Raw genomic sequence first — 16,356 nt, 5'->3', positions numbered from 1 at the left:
GGACGCGCAGGCCCAGCGGCCATGGCTCACGGGCCCAGCCGCTCCGCGGCATGTGGGATCTTCCCGGACCGGGGCACGAACCCGTGTCCCCTGCATCGGCAGGCGGATTCTCAACCACTGCGCCACCAGGGAAGCCCCTGGGTTTTTTTGTTTGTTTGTTTGGGGGTGTTTTTTTGGCCGCACTGTGTGGCATGTGGGATCCTGACCAGGACTCGAACCCGTGCCCCCTGCATTGGGAGCCCGGAGTCTTAACCACTGGACCACCAGGGAAGTCCCGCCCATGGGCACTATTGATATGGTCGGCCCTATTCTCCACCACGAATCCAATGACAGCCGCCCTGATCCTCCTTGAGCCGGTCAGCACAACGCCAACCCAACAAAGCAGAAGGGCAGTGCCAGAAGTGTTAGAAATGCTGCCTGGCTTAAGTGATGGTTTCTGTTTTCTTTTTCCCAAAGTGTGTGGAGGAGGAGGGAGGGGACAGGAGACTACAAAGGCCACAAATCCAAGAGCTAAGCTGGACTCAGAAGAAGCTGAAGGAGAAGGCTCTGGGCAGGCGGGTGATGCCAATGGCTGTGGGGAGGGGCCCCTTGGAGCTGCGTCAGACTGACCTGGCCTCCTGGTGGGAAGCAAGGCACAAGCCATGCTCTGATCAGCCCCGTGGGGACGTGGAGGCCAGCAGGTGCTGCTCTGCTTAAAGCTCTCAGGGGAGACTGAGGCTCTCTTGGGAAGTGACAGGCTGGTTGTCAGAAAGGTGGGAGGTGTGTGCAGTCAACAGAGACAAAAATACCTGTGGCTGCCTGAAACTGGGAGGCTGGCAGGGTTGCTGGCATGCACAACCCCAGGGGGTACCGTTCACACTGGGTTCTATGGAATGCTGGGGCTCAGGATTGGCGAAAAACTAGAGAGGGTCAAAAGAGATTAGACAGGCTTCTTGTCCTAGTGAGACGGATGGGCAAAGAGCAGCAGACACACATTTTATTCTTTATTCCTCCGTGCCTTCAACTGGTTTCTTTCCTGCAGATATGATTCCGCCCTTAAAGACCTTAAGGAGGCCTTGACTCAGCTTCGAGGGAATCAGCTGATCGACTACAAGATCCTGGGGCTACCGTTCAAGCTGTTTGCCTGTGAGGTGAGGAGGAAGGGCCCAGCCTGGGCCGGAGTGGCTGCTGGCTGAGGGGCAGCTGACAGTTGAGATGCACGTCGATCTGTTGACACATCCGGGAGCCTGGAAAAGGCATTTCGCCTCCCCTGCCTTGGGACTCAGATTTTCCCCTTAAGAAGAGACTCAGATCAATTGCTCTGGGCTCCTCATGGAGTCCTCAGTTACCTGAGTGCATGGATTTTATTAATGTGAGGCTCAAAGGACCATGTAGAAATGAGTTTGCTGGGTTCTCTGAAGGGAGGCTTGGCTGCACACGAGTATGTTGGCCTGTGAAAGTTGTCATAATAATTTGCATAATTCAGGTGAAGAGGCAATTTTCTCAGCATTATACTGACAAATCCAAAATCACGGGTTCACTCGCCATACAGAACCTGCCTTAACCCTGCTCGGTTCCCAAGTTCACACTCTTTGTGATGAATGGTCTGACCTCATGTACTTGGTATATACCCAAAGAGAGAGTGAGGACAGTTTAGCGCCAAGTGGTCCCCTCCTGGTCAAAGAACAGCTCAGAGCACACAGTTAAGAAAGGTCTCCATAGAAGGATAACTTATGTTCTGTATGACCAAGACGGAGAGGCATGTCTGGCTGTGACTTTATAGGTTCATGTACTTTTTCCAACCCACCCTCTCCACTCCCGTTCTAAACCCCAAATATATACCAGTAGCTTTAAAACTAAAATTCATGCAAATATCATAGATCTTTATTTAGAAGAATGTGTGAAAAAATGTCCCCTTGTTTTCATTTCTCAGACAGGAGAAGCCAAGTGTCCCCAGGGTCACTCAGGGCTAATAATAGAGTCCACAGCTGCCTGGGCCCCTGGGGACACACGTCTCCACCCAGCCCGGTGACAAGATAGCAACTTACTTCAGTTCTCCCAGACTAGGGAGATGAGGCTTTTCGGTGGGAATTGGCTGGCGTTTGGCCAGCTTCTAGAGTACCGTCTCTCAACTGTGGTCCTTTTGATACGTTGGACCAGCTCATTCTTTATTGTGGGGACTGGCCTGTGCGCTGTAGGATGTTAAGCAGCATCCCTGTCCTCCACCCACTAGATGCCTATAGCACCCCACCCGCAGTGTGACAACCTAAAATGTCTCTAGATGTTGCCAATTACCCCTGATTGAGAAGCACTTACACAGAACCTCTAGAGAAAGAATCCTAGAATGGTACCATCAAAGCAGAATTCCATGGGAGGAACGTTCCCCCTTTAGTTGGAGTTGAAATGACCAGGGGCCAGGAAATACTGGCTGTATGGGCTTCTCTGTAAGTGAGGCTGGACTTTTCAGGGTCCAGTATACCACATGGGACACTCCAGTCACTTCCCTACTTATAAAGCCACCGCTCCCTTCCCCCCAGGGTTCTGAGAAATCACACCATCCTTTTTGAAAAGAGTCTGGGGCTTTTCCAGTCATGGAGTCATAAAAACCTGTTGCTAGAAAAGGTCTTAAGAGCAGGTGGCTGAGAACCAAACAGGAAGTTTTAAATGGCTTCGAGCTCTCCTTTCTTCCTGCACACATGGTCAGGGTTGGGCTGGGCTGGCCAAGCATGTATGCAGAGGGCAACAGCTCATTGCTGCTCAGAAAGAGCCCAGGAAGGGAGTCTAGATCTCTGTGTCTGGGCTTGGTCCCTTGTGTCCATCGTTCAGCACCAGCCACTAACTCTATGGAAAAACCAACCATGCCCCCATCCATACTTGCCTTGATAAACTGTCCTTTTTATCTGGATGAGGCCCTGGACCAAATCACAGTGTGGGTGGCAGGCTGGTATAGAGAAGTGTATTAATTATCTGCTGCTGATTACCAAATTGCTCTACAGCAGAGTGGCTTAAAACAATACCGTTTATTCTCTCACAGTTTCTGGGGTCAGGAACCCAAGCTTGGCTGGGTGGTGCTGGCTCAGAGGCTCTCATGAGGTTGCAGTCAGGATGTTGGCAGGGCTGCTGTCATCTGAAAGCTTGACTGGGGCCAGAGGATCTACTTCTAAGGTGACTTAGGTGCCTGGCAAGTTAGTGTTACTGGTTGTCAGGAGGCCTCGGTTCTTTGCCACATGAACTTCTCCATAAGGCGGCCCGAGTCCTATCATGACATGGACTTCCCCCCGAGGAAGTAATGAACCAAGAGAAAGTAATATGGAGCATCAGTGTCTTTTATAACTTAGCTTCAAATGTCACACCCCCCCTCATTTCCATAATATTCTATTGGCTACACCTGTCAGCTCCCTTGGATGTGGGAGGGTGAGAATCACGGGAGCCATCTTGGGATCTGGCTGCCACTAAAGCAGGGACTTTGGGATCAGAGAGACAGGGCTCAGATCCCTGCCCGACACTTACTAGTTGTATAAACCTAGAGAAGTTAGGTGTCATTTCCAAGCCTCAGGTTCCTCATCATCTGTAAAGAAAGGCTGAGTACTTACCTCATACACATTTGCTAATAAATTCACTCATTTTTGCATACATTTATAATGCCTGCTAGTGTCAGGCAATGGAGGTCCAGGAGTCCACAAGACAGTGTCAGCAGCCAGAAGCTCATGGTCATGTGTAATGCAAGGTGATAAGGTTAGGGCAGGAGAAGTGCTAGGGAAGGACTCTGGAAGCACAGAAGTGAGGCCCCTACCTTGTATGGTGGTTGTGGGGTTAGAGATAATGCAGATAAAGTGCCTGGACCAAAGAGGCGGTCAGTAAATGGTATCGTTGTTGATGATGATAAGGACAAGGACAGGCAGCACTGATTTCCAGGAGCCCCAAGTTCTTCGTAGATTTAGCCTTCTGACTGCAAACACAAAGAAACCCCGGATGGCATCAATCTGCAGACTCGGGCCTGTGATCTTCCCCCAAACCATGTGGGCTCTCCCTGAGAAGGCAGGCGAGACCTCTTTGCTCAGCCTCCCGACAAGTCCCGAGATAGTTCCCCAGATAATAATAATGAGTAATGAATAGCTATTCAGCACCTAGTGTGTGCCAAGCAATTGAACTCAGTGCTTTATGTGAATTATTTATTTCTTACAAAAATCTGGAGGCAGGAAACCTTATTATCAACATTTTTTAATGAAGCCAAGGCCACATACTAGCAAACAGCCCTGGGGTACCTCCACTGCACTGCCTCCACGTGTTACAGCTTGGAAGGCCAACAGTCCCCTTCTCCAGCCGGGCCTCAGTTGACCAGCTCGACCTCCTCTCTGAGGCCCTGGAGAACTGCCCACACCTCACCCCGGGGCATCAGGCTGTGACTCCCATCACTTTCACCTGTGAAAAGCTTGCAGCAGCTCCTGGCTGTTTAGTCATCCTCCGTACATGCTGCAAGGAGCCCTAAGAACTTGCTGCAGTGTCGTTAAAAAGAAGTAAAGTAAACCCTACTTGTTAGCCGCCATCTTGATTTTCTCCCACCCCAGGTATAGTGCTGCCCTGGGTTTGTATCGAGCCTCTTTCCACCTCCAGTGGACTTTTGCCCATAGAGTTTCCTCCTACCTGTATGACTACTTCACGGTCTTGTTACTCCTGTGTTCCGGACAGGGTTCTCTTGGTGCTGATGCCGAACGATGCCTCTGGAACCCTCTCTCTCTCCATCCCACACCTGTCCAGTCTTTGAGCCCTGGCTCAGTGGCAGAAGCTGGTCTGGGAGGCCACAGGCCTGTATTTTATTCCCAACTCTTCAAAGGGCCTTGAGCACATCACTGTTCTCAATACCCAAACCACACAATAATTCTAGTCCCCTCCTGACCTACCTGGCTGTTGAAAGAATGCACACGATGTTGGATTTGTGCATTACATGACGTTTTCTTCACACCGTCCTTGTGCTAGATATAACTCAGCAGCAAGATTGATTGTAGTTTGGATATTCCCAGGAGAGCTGGGCAAGCGAGAAATGTCACCAGGCAACATTCCGGGAACACACGTGCAAGCTCTCCCCTGCGTGGTCCCTAGATTCGGAGCAGCCTCAAGTTTTATGTTGTGGCCTGTGCTTTTCTAGGTGTTATATAATATTGCTTTCATGTACGCCAAGAAGGAGGAATGGAAAAAGGCTGAGGAACATTTAGCATTGGCTCTGAGGATGAAGTCTGAGCCGAGACATTCCAAAATCAACAAAGCCATGGAAAGTGTTTGGGTAAGTGCACTGGGGAAGCAGATGGCAGGATGATTTGCTAGGGCTTGTGTTTGTTTTAGTGCACGTGCGGATCGGGAAGTCGTAATCGTGGTGCTTTTACCTCCTCTGAACTCTGGGTAACTCTGATCTTGGGGCATGTTTCCATGTGGGATCTTGAATCTGGAAGTCTGAGAAGCTGGGGCCTAGAGTATGGGACAGCAGAGCCCTCCTCAAGCCCCTCTGAGGGGCGCCTGGTGGCAGCCGGGGACGGGGAGAGACTGGGGGCTGGGGCCGGCACACAAGGGCAGAGGCTGTGCCCGCTTGCTCACCCCTGGGTCCTCGTAACCTGGCTCCGTGCCAGGTGCATGACAGCTCTCAACTAAAATGCATTGATTATATGAACGAATGGTGAAAAGTACCCATAGTTTGAGCACAGCTGGGGATGAAGCTGGTTTTAAATAAGATCTGTAAACACCAGGAACAAGGGGGCTCAAGTCAGTCTGTACATGCATATCCACGTCTGCGGACACCGGTCCCAGGAGAACACTGTCGTGGGCCTTGCTTGGGTCCCGGGCCACCTTTGTGGTTGTGGTGCCTCCCAGGCCGTGAGTGACAGCCCCGCCTGAGCCACACAGAGTGGGAAAGGGGCAGCTCCCCTAGGAAAAGAGCATGCTGGGCAAGAAGCACCCACAGATGTCCTCACGGCCTCTCGGTGTAAGGCAATTGTGAACCCAAATGGTCCTACCTTAGACACCCTGAAATAATAACAAGTCCGGCCCTGCACATTGAGAAAAAGTGCTCTTGTGAGGTTATCTCAACGGATCCATGCATCCATTCATTGAGGGAGGCAGGACAAGCATCCTTAGCCCCATTTCACAGGTAATAAATAAAAGACTATGTTCTCTGTGTTTTAGAAACAGAAGCTGTATGAGCCAGTGGTGATCCCCGCGGGCAGGCTGTTTCAGCCAAATGAAAAGCAAGTGGCTCAGCTGGTCAAGAAGGATTACCTGGGCAAGGCCACGGTAAGTGAGGTCACTCAGCGCCCCCCGAGATCCCTCTGGCATGGACCCTGTGGAGCAAGGGGGGAGGGACTCTTGGCAAAAGGGCACCTGCCTTGTGGTTCTGCCCTTGGGAGAGCAGCAACTTCTAACCCAGAGGGGCAGCAAGCCCATCCTTAGCCGCCCTCCACTTCTGGAACCAAGTACCCGCGAGAACAGATCCAGGGTGTGAGAAAGGAGGGAATCTTGGGGAAAACCACAGAAGGGTGGGGAAGCAGTGCTGACCGAGCCCTCACACCTTCCTTTCTCGATTTCAGGTCGTGGCATCTGTGGTGGATCAAGACAGTTTCTCGGGGTTTGCCCCTCTGCAGCCACAGGTGAGGCGGTCCTGTCCTTCTCCACGGATCGAGGTCTCCAGAGGTCTCTGTGAAACAGCCAACTGGGGAGAATATTTGTGCTGAGCTGCCTCGTTTTAAGGGCTCCTTCAGCTGAGCTCTCAGTGCCGCTGAGGGTGTCTGCATGACCATTCTCTGTCACGGGTCCCAAGACTGGCGGGGGAATGAGGCAGTTTTAGGCTTAATCTCAAGTCCTCAGGAACGAACACTCCTGCTTCTCCCCAAATGCCAGGCTTCACTTCTCTAAGTTCTAAGAGAGCTCCGGTGTGTATCGTCTCTCCCGAAGTCTCGACCATTCTCTCAGGAAATTGAAACACAGCTAGGGAAGGCTCTTTCACAATGCCTCTTCTCAGACACAGGACACAGGGGCTGGTAGGGGACTCCCATGGGGCCCGGGGCCTGAGGCCGTGACTCTTCTGGCTGCATCTGTCTGTCAGCGTGCAGAAGATCTCCTCGGGAACACAGGTGGGGGGCCCAGGGTGAACCACCTTTCTGCTCAAGTGGGGCTCAGAGACACAGTTCCAGACGGATTAGGTGACAGTGGGTCTAGAAATGTGAAGGCAGAGCTCCCTTATGAAGGGAAGAGGGTAGGGCCGGCTGAGGAAAGTTCCAGCTCTGCTGCAAAGGAACCGTGATGGGTAGGAGTGTTGGTCCACAGTAGCAGAAGAAGGAATTTCTGAGCGTGGCAACCACGGTCCAGTGGACACACACCCGGTCACTCTGCGAGCAGCGCTGGCAGCCTCCCGGGGTCAGAGAGATGACCACTGGCTCAAAATGGGACCGACACCGGGGCACTGGGGGGTAAGATGAGCAAAGGAGGAGAGCAAGGGAGGCAAAATTCTTTGACCTCTTTCTTCACCATAAAGTTGAAGAAAGCCTTGCGGGATTCCCTTGGGCTTCAGGGCAGCCAGGGGACTCCCAGAGGGGAAGAAGCCCGGATAACTGGGCTCCGTGCTACTCAGTGTAGAACAGGGAACACGCCTCAAAAGGAGAGTCTTGCCTGCTCAGTGGCCCTTGGGTTCATTTTTAAATACCCACGAGTATCATGTGACAGAGCAGACAGTAACTATAGAGCAGCGCTTTGGGAAACTGTTCCAGGAAGAGGATGGAGCTCAAGGGCAAAAGCACCCTCATGACACAGTGTTGCTCTGTGACAGCTGAACTCCAGAGACCAGGTGTCGCTCAAGATGAATTGCTGTGCTGGTGAAACCTGGGCCCTGGGAGCTGGTGGGAGGCGTTATTTTCCAGTGTTTAGTCAGGGCACACTGTGTCCTCTCCCTAGACGGTATTCTGATTGAGCCAGAAATGCAGTCTTTGATGTTCTGGTCTGGAAGGAGGCTTAAATTACCGTTAACCGTCTGTTCTCTCTCCCCCTCCTTCACTTACTGTCCTGCCCTTCTTCATTTCTCCTGAATGTTCAATAGGCAGCTGAGCCTCCGCCCAGGCCCAAGACCCCAGAGATCTTCAGGTAAGTTAGATTTAGGCCAAAATGCAGACTGTCCAAACTCCAAGCCTGAACTGATTGGCAGCAAAGGGCTGAAGAAGGTGAAGCTGGGGTCAGGGGCCAAATCCTGTGGAATTTAGCCCCGCATGTCGGCTCCTCCTGCTTTCAGGGCTAGAAGGGAGTGATGCAGGGGACGGAGCCCTGGCTGTGGTGGGGTCGACATGGGGGTCTGGCCACAGCTGCGCGGTGGCCCCGTGTCCCCAGGTCAAGGTGCGCCCAGAGAGTGAGGGGTTTGCTGAAGTGCAGCAGTGTCCGTGGAAGGTCGCCGCTCCGCACGCCGGCCTCAGGGTGGAGAGCTCTCTGCGGGCCGCAGGCCCCCTCGGAGGAGGGGAGGCCGGGCTTCTGGAGTCAGGCCAGCAGAGTGGGAAGCTGGAACGGCACGTGCTTTCCTGTGTGGGCGTTTTTCACTCCCTATTGGCACACGTTTCCTGAAGAAGGAAGAGAAAGGACTCAAGAAAAAGAAGTCATGCTTCTGAAAGACGAGAAGCCAAGAATGACATAACCTACAGCTTTCTTAAGCGTTATCTCTAAGTGAGGAAACAAGCCTGGCTTCCACAGCCTACAGGGAAGGGTGTCACAAAAGGTGAAAAAAGTACCAAAGCAACTCTAAACATCAGGGGCTGGATTAGCTCATTCCTCAACTCTCCATGTGCTGGTGGAGGCGGTATGCGCTGTATAAATGAATACGGCGTTTGGAAACAAAAGGAGGGGCTGAAGGGAAAGGCAGGAGCAGAGCGGGATGGAGGGGGAACCAGCAAGGCCAGAGAGAGCGGAGGCAGCCCGGACCTGCCTCAGTCGCCTTCCCAAGTGGCGCAAGTGGGGCGCCCCAAGGGCAAAGCGGGCCTTGAGGAAACGGTGGAGGGGAAGCGACATAGTACGAGGCACAGCTAGGCCACCTCAAAGCTCTTTACACCCTCCCCATGCCTCACGGCTCATCTCTCCTGCTCTCTGTCCCCCCCCCCCCCGCCAACCCTGTGCCTGACCCACCCCCACGCTGGCTCTAGGTGATGCTCTTCTCCCCTCCCCAACTCATCTTCCTCACCCAGCGGGCTCTCACCCACCTTCACCTTGCGCCCTTCCTCTGACTGGGCTCTACCCAGGCTTGGGCGCTGGCTAAGCCTACCCAGGAAACTTCCTCCTCAGAAGGGAAGGGAGGGCAGGGATGGCAAGGCCTCGTTATGGGTGTTGTTATATTTCTTTTACTCTTGTGCCACTTGCTTCTATGGTTACGGAGCACGTTCACATGCAGTCTCCTACCGAGTCCTCTTGGGACCTCAGGCAGGCAAGCTCCCTGCTCAGGGTCACCTGGGCAGTTAGAAGTGGAGTCAGAAGGTGCCTGGGGTGAGCCGGCTCCGTGGCCATAGTTGCCGGTCCATAGCGCCACGGGATGGGATGCGGTCCAGGCTAGGCGGCGGATGGGATCTTGTATCTTGTGTCTCTCGTCCCCTCTTGTCCCCCCTGCAGGGCTCTGGAAGGGGAAGCCCACCGTGTGCTGTTTGGCTTTGTGCCTGAGACACCAGAGGAGCTCCAGGTCATGCCAGGGAACATCGTCTTTGTCTTGAAGAAGGGCAGTGATAACTGGGCTACGGTCATGTTCAATGGGCAGGTATTCAGAGGACCAGGGGTGGGCGTGGGGGCACGGGATCCTGGCAGCACACGGAAGAGCTTTCTCAGGAGCAGCACCCGCTACCCTCTTTCAACTGTCCACCCACCCCTCCCCGTGTCTCTGGGCCGTTCTGTGGTGTGGGCACTGATGAGCGCATCTCTGTTTCCCACTTCCTGGCTCCGTGGTGCTGCGCCGCAGAAGGGGCTTGTTCCCTGCAACTACCTTGAACCAGCTGAACTGCGGATCCATTCTCAGCAGAAGCCCCAGGTACTGTAGTGCCAAGGTCTGACCCGTTCCCCCCACTTGCCCCCCAAGCCCCCCACTGACAGTCCACGGAGGGGAGAAGAGCAGCGCGGAAGACACACTAGTCCCGGGCCCACCTTGCGCTTGGTACCAGCTGCCCGGAGCGGAACCTGGGGATGAAGGAAGAAACCCAGATGTGCTGAGTAGAGGCATTGGCAGAGGACCCACGGGGCCCCCAGCTCTGTGATTCCTCCTGGTCAGGGGTGACTTGACCAAAGCTGTAGCATATGAATGTTAGGTCTTCCCAGAATGTCCTCTTCACCTGGAAGCATAGTCAATGTGTTGGCTGGTGAAATCCGTTCCAATTTAGAAATCTGCTTTAAAACACTGAATGAGAGGAGGCCTTGCCAGCCACTGCTTCTGCTGCTGCTGCCACCCCACCCTCAGCCCCCATCTCAGTGACCTGCCCTTCTGCCAGGCCTGGGGAGTGGTCTTTGTTGGATCCATGCAGATGTCTGATGGCAGTGGACCCTGTCTCTCTCTAGACCATGCAACCAGTTGTCCTCTGTGGGCTTGGCCTTCCCTGGCCAGAGTCACTATGTCCAGATGACTTGAAAATTCTAACTGCCATGCAAATGAGAAGTGGAATGTTTCCTTTGAAGGGGCAAGATGTGGAGTGAGAGGGTGAGCTAAGACAAGCCTCAGGGTCCTACCCCACCTCCAGTGGGTTTCCTGTGCGGCTCACCGGGGTGACTAGGCAGCAAGCGCCTTCTACCTGGGAGCTAGGATCCTCATTTCTACTCTGATTTGTTTTCACCAGGCCAACCTTGCCGCCCGTTTAACCAACACTTTCCTTAGTCTCCCCTGAATGTTACCACCACCCCAGCTTTTAGGAAGTCGTTTGCATCTGGCGCCTTTCCATGGGGGTCTGCAGGGTCTCCCCTGCCCCCAACTCCTACCCCTGCCTGAGAACTGCGTCTGAATGAAGGTTCTCACCCTCTCTTCCTGTTCCCTCCAGGAGGAAACCTCGCAGGAGCCTGATATCCCAGCTCCTCCCCGTCCTCCTCCTGGGAGACCCCAGCTGCCACCAGGTTTGTGTCTCTGGAGCAACATCCCAGGGCTGGGTGTAGTTGCTCTCCCAGCCTTCCGGGAAAATGTGGTTTCTTGTCCTCCCAGCAGGCCACTCAGTTTGTGACCACACGGCCCCAGGGGCCCCTCTCTCCTGTACCACTCACCGACCCCAAACATAGGAAATCGAGGTCCTCTCTCCCCGCCTGCTCCAGAACACTCGGGGGGCTTGGGTAAATGTAGCTGCTTTCTAGGGGGCAGTGAGTATCCCAGCTCACTCATTAAGTACTGAGACCTCACCCCAGGAGGAGAGTTTCAAGTAATTGCTTCACATGTTTACTTAAAAGGGGGATGCAGTGGCTCTTTTCAAATGTCTGAGGAACTCTATCTGGAAAAGAAACTGCTCAGCAGAGCCCTGAGGGCTGGACAAAGAACCACGGGGCAAATGTGAAAGGCAGACTCTCCTGATGTGTGGAGACGGCTGCCCTGGGAAGTCAGGGGCTTTCTGTCACTGATACAGATTGAGCAGATTCTGAGTAAGTGCTTGGCAGAGATGCACTGACTAGGTGGCATGTCCAGATCCTAGGTCAGTGATTGTCAGGCCCACCTGATCGTTAGAATCACTTGGGATGCTCCCCACCCCTATTTTTATTTTGAAACTATCAAGCCTACAGAAAAGTCGAAAGTATAGTGCAATAAACACCAGACTACCATTCACCTAAATTCAGTAATTGTTAACATTTTGGACCATATACTTGCCCTGCTCCTCTCTCTAATATAAACTTTTTTTCTAGTGGCTGAGCCACTTGAAAGTAAGTTACAGACTCATGATACTTCACCCTACACTTCAGCGTCTGTCTCCTAAGAACAAGGACATTCTTCTGCATAAGCACAATATAATTGTTATATCTAGGATAATGTTAATATTATATCTTAATTATATAATATAAATTGTATGTTTCATATTCAAATTTCTCCTACTGCCCCCCAAAATGTCCTTGATAGCTTTTATTTTTTTGGTATTTTCTGTCTAGGGGTCCAGCAAACATATTAACCTAGGAAGATTTTAAGAATTTGGATTCCTAGGCCTTTGATTCTGGTTTTTTAGGACTGGAATCAGGCTTAGGAACCTGTATTTCTAGAAAAAACTTCCCAAGTGATTCCAGTGATCAGCTGGGTTTTAGATCAGTGATCTTTTTTGATCATGCACCCCTCCCCACCATGGTGAATATCTTTATAATATCTTTATCTTCTCTTATGTAAATTATATACATACTGCTATATTAATATATTTGGCACATTAGAAAACATACACAAAAATAAAGGACAAAATGAAAATAAGTGGTTCTAATATTTCTTCTAGTGGCCCCTGGCTCAACTTACACTCTCTGATTTTCATTTCTACGGAGCCCACTGCTTTAACTGACCTTTGGGGATCTTGAATGATACCACTACACCAGCAGCACTGCTGTTAACTGACTTTGGGGAATCCCTCTCTAACCCCATGGGTTGGTGAGAATGTGATGGTCCTTTGATAATTACCTATATCCTCCCTAAATCAGAGACTTGGTTCATCTGTGTGTTCATGGCTTCGCCCTTCACATTGCCCCAGTGATTTACCCTGCAGTTTATTACGATTAGTAATCATCCCAGAGGTTAAAGGGTATGAAGTTGGGTGCCCTGTTCTAAGAGGTTTCCTCTTGTATATGGCAGGGGCTGGCCAAGAGTGTTCATTCATCATTTTCTTTTGTTTTATTCCTTACCTTCTTCATTTAGGTCAGAAAGAAAAAAAAGAGCCCAAGGTAACATTTTTTTTTCCTTGTACTATTTCAAGTGGTAGAGGAAGGAAGAGCTTGGGCTGCCCACTTAAGCATGTCCACGGGTGTGTCTCCCTGGATTGCAGAAAGAGACCCAAAGGAAGGGTAGACCAGATGCTACCACACATACAGGGACCAGGGACCCCCTCGACAGTCCCTCCCTCCTCCATGCACACACTGCCTACTGGTCCGTGGCTGGTGGGCCAGATCTAACCCAGCGGGAATTCTTATCCACGTGAGAGTTGGGCTGGAGGACAGGGCTCTGAAGGCCCTCTCATGTTACTGTGAAACCAGGTACTCCTTGGCCTCTCCCTGCCATGGGGTACTCCCTGTGATCCGGCATGTTTCTCAGAGGAAGCCTCAGACACTCATGAGTTCCCTTTGCTTGCTCTCCCCCCAGGAAGTCAAGCTCAGCATCCCCATGTCCTACACACTCAAGGTGCACTACAAGTACACGGTGGTCATGGAAACTCAGCCCGGGCTCCCCTACAGCCAGGTCCGGGACATGGTGGCTAAGAAGCTGGAGCTCCTACCGGAACATACTAAGCTGAGGTGAGCTCCACGCAGGGAGCAGCTAGGGGGAGAGCTGGGAGCCTGCTGCTGGCCTGGTGGATGGGAGAGGAGGATGGTTCTGCACTGATGCTCTCTGCCTTGATTCTTCCTCATTTTCTCACCTACCCAGCTATCGGCCTCGGAACAGCAGTGAGCTGGTGCTCCTTTCAGAAGACAGCATGAAGGATGCCTGGGCCCAAGTGAAAAACTACTGCCTGACTGTGTGGTGTGAGAACACAGTGGTGAGTGCGGTGAGCCCAAGGGCATCTAAGGCCATGTTTCTAACGGGCCACTTCCTCAACAGCAGTTCAGCGTTCACCCGGCACCTTCTGTGTGCCCGGCACTAGGCTTGGTGTTAGGGACACGGTGGGTAACAAGCCTCAGCTCTGCCTCCGTTCCGTTGCATCCTCACCTGGGTTGCAGCCAGGAGAGGGTTTCCCACAGGAGAAGAGCAGGCCCAGGCGCCCAAAGAAAGCTTCTAGTCCCTTCCATCTGCTGCCACACCTAATTGTTTCAGTGTTTAGACCCATCACTATCAAGCAAGGTTGGAATGAAGTCAGAGCTTGAGGCTGAGCTCACAGCCATTCTTCACCTTAAGTATCCACGGGGAAGAACACTTGGGAGTGAAAGAAAGTAGTGAGCATTTCTTTCACAAAGAGATGCCTTGGATTAAAAACCTCCTACTAACAGCAAGCATCTATTGAGAACTTCCCATGTGCCAGGTACCTTGCAGGCTGTGTATTAATTCTCATAATCCCCATAACTCTATGAGGCAGGTACTGTTATCCTATTTTGTAAGTTAGGTAACAAGGCAAAGGGAGGTTAACCTGACCAAGATTACACAGAGCCTGCCTGTACTCTTGAGCATCTCGCGATACTAACAGTAAAAGGGCAGGTTATCTATAGGACCTGAGGTCTAGAAAAGAGTTAACTGACTTTCCAGTAAGAATAAAGGGAGTCAGGAGCAAAGTTCGAGGCTAGAAGTAGTAGCTACAAGTTATTACTCTTGGACTTTGTCCCTTAGTCTCTCAAGGAAAAGTTGCCATTTCTTTTCGTTGTAGGTGTTAATTCTCTCCCCCAACAATGGCCCTTGGAAACCATCCATCTGCTTTCTGTCAACATACTTTTCTGTTTGCCTTTTATGTGATTTCACATCAGTGGATCATACAGTACACACTGATATATTCTTTTGTGTCTCAATAGTCCATTCCTTTCGAATGCTAAATGGTATCCCACTGAATGGATGCCACAATTTGCTTATTCATTCACCTGTTGGGTGAACTTTTGGGTTGTTTCCAGTGTTTGTCAAGTGACATTAATTCTTCAACCAACATTTGCTGGGCTCTTACTGCTCTCTTAGATGGGCACTAGAGATATAAAAACTAGTTAAGACACAGGCCCTTCTTGGGGGGACGACAAGGGCAAACGGTTGACTACAAAGCATGTGTTAAGTAAACTGATGGAGATGCACAAATGCCTTCCTGTGTTTTATATAAGCACTCGGGAGGGTATCTCAGCCCAAAAGGCTGGAGGGACGTGGGACAAGTCAGTAGCCTTTCCTCGAGAAAATGATGCTGAAATTGTCTTGAAGCTTATCCTGAAAAAGGTACACAGAAATTAGCAAGGTGGAGGAGGTTAAGATGGATGTATTACATAGATGGAGAGAACGGATGGAAGACCACGAGAACCAGCATAATGGGAAAGGGGGCTCAGTGTTACTGGATGCAACCGGGACAGTGGCTGGAGACAAGGTTGGAAAGGCCACAGGGCCAGATCAGGGAAGGCCTTGTACACTGCTGTGCTGGGATGATGCTGTGAGCAGGGAGAAAATAGTGAGGCCTTGCTTTGGGTTGATGATTCAAGGGGCATATGAGCAAGGCAGAGAGCTCAGCGAGGCTGGCCGGTGGGCTTCCTCTGAGTACTCAGCTCCCCATCCACGGTCTGGAGGCTGGGGTGTCCCGACCAGAGTCCGTGAGTCTGCAGTCTCCACCGTCCAAAGCTCTTGTTGAGTAGGGTCCCAGTGACACTTCCATTCTCCCCCTACTCACCTGTGTTTCCTGCTTCAGCATTTGTCGACTGTGGCATCTGCAGTTGTAACAGTCTAGGGGGTATAAAATTAAATAGTTCCTAAGTGAATCCTTGGTCAGTTACTAGTTTTCACCTGCAAGGAGATTTTGAGACCATGGAAATGACCAGAGTGGGAAAGCTATTCCAGACCATGCGGGCCTTGGGCCCACAGTGGAAGGCAGAGTCCCTCCTCCAGACCCTTATCCCTACAGCTGGGCAGGGGCTTCTGCTCAGTTAGGGAAGGGTCTCTTTGGTAGGTTCTCACTCAAAGGCAAATGTTCGATGGAAAAAAAAAAATGAATGGGAGGGGAAGAATTAAAGAGGATGGGCCTGGAGGAAGGCCCTGTAGTAAACCCCACAAAGTAAACCTTGTGGTTATCTAAGAGTTCAGAAAATTGCCTTCAGGAAGTAGAGACATTGGAGCTGAGACTTCCTGGTGCCTCTGGCTGAGAGGAAAGGCCCAGGACCCTGAGGGTAAGTGCCAGTGCAAGGGGTCCCTTGAAAGTTTGAAAGGTCACTCTAGGTTTTCCAATTGTCTGTTTTTGGACTAATCCCTTCAGTTCTGTCTTTAAAGGATTCTGCGTAGGCGTTCTGCTCTAAATGTGAATTACTTCACTGAAAAGGGTTTTTTTTTTTTAATGTTTTAAATCATTGTTAATTTCTGTAACAATTGTTAACTCCTGCAGGGAGCTTCTGATTAATAGATTTGGGATGGTGCAGAAAATTTGCATTTCTATAACAAGGTGCCTAGTGTTGTGGGTACTGGGGAAAGGGTGTTGGATTTGGGAGTTAGAAACCCAGGTCTGACTTTGGGTTCTGTCACTTACTTGTGACTCAACCTCTGTTTCTCCATCTGAAAAGAAGTAA

The 16,356-nt window shown here is 51.3% G+C and overlaps 1 protein-coding gene across 2 annotated transcripts in view; it reads left to right on the top strand.

Annotated features, from left to right (window-relative positions):
* NCF2 (neutrophil cytosolic factor 2) overlaps positions 1-16,356 on the top strand; it is a 28,798-nt gene that overhangs the window by 8,912 nt on the left and 3,530 nt on the right. For both annotated transcript variants that reach the window (XM_007111904.4, XM_028488418.2), the window contains exons 3-13: positions 1,022-1,130; positions 5,126-5,260; positions 6,154-6,261; positions 6,555-6,614; positions 8,057-8,100; positions 9,601-9,742; positions 9,941-10,009; positions 11,004-11,076; positions 12,830-12,855; positions 13,271-13,422; positions 13,553-13,664. In XM_007111904.4, the coding sequence (XP_007111966.2) occupies positions 1,022-1,130; positions 5,126-5,260; positions 6,154-6,261; positions 6,555-6,614; positions 8,057-8,100; positions 9,601-9,742; positions 9,941-10,009; positions 11,004-11,076; positions 12,830-12,855; positions 13,271-13,422; positions 13,553-13,664 (1,030 nt within the window). The remainder of the gene's footprint in view (positions 1-1,021; positions 1,131-5,125; positions 5,261-6,153; positions 6,262-6,554; positions 6,615-8,056; positions 8,101-9,600; positions 9,743-9,940; positions 10,010-11,003; positions 11,077-12,829; positions 12,856-13,270; positions 13,423-13,552; positions 13,665-16,356) is intronic.

Source organism: Physeter macrocephalus, chromosome 4, assembly GCF_002837175.3.
Source record: "Physeter macrocephalus isolate SW-GA chromosome 4, ASM283717v5, whole genome shotgun sequence".
NCBI lineage: Eukaryota > Metazoa > Chordata > Mammalia > Artiodactyla > Physeteridae > Physeter > Physeter macrocephalus.
Note: the sequence above shows the minus strand (reverse complement) of the source record. Positions and strands in the feature narration are given on the sequence as shown.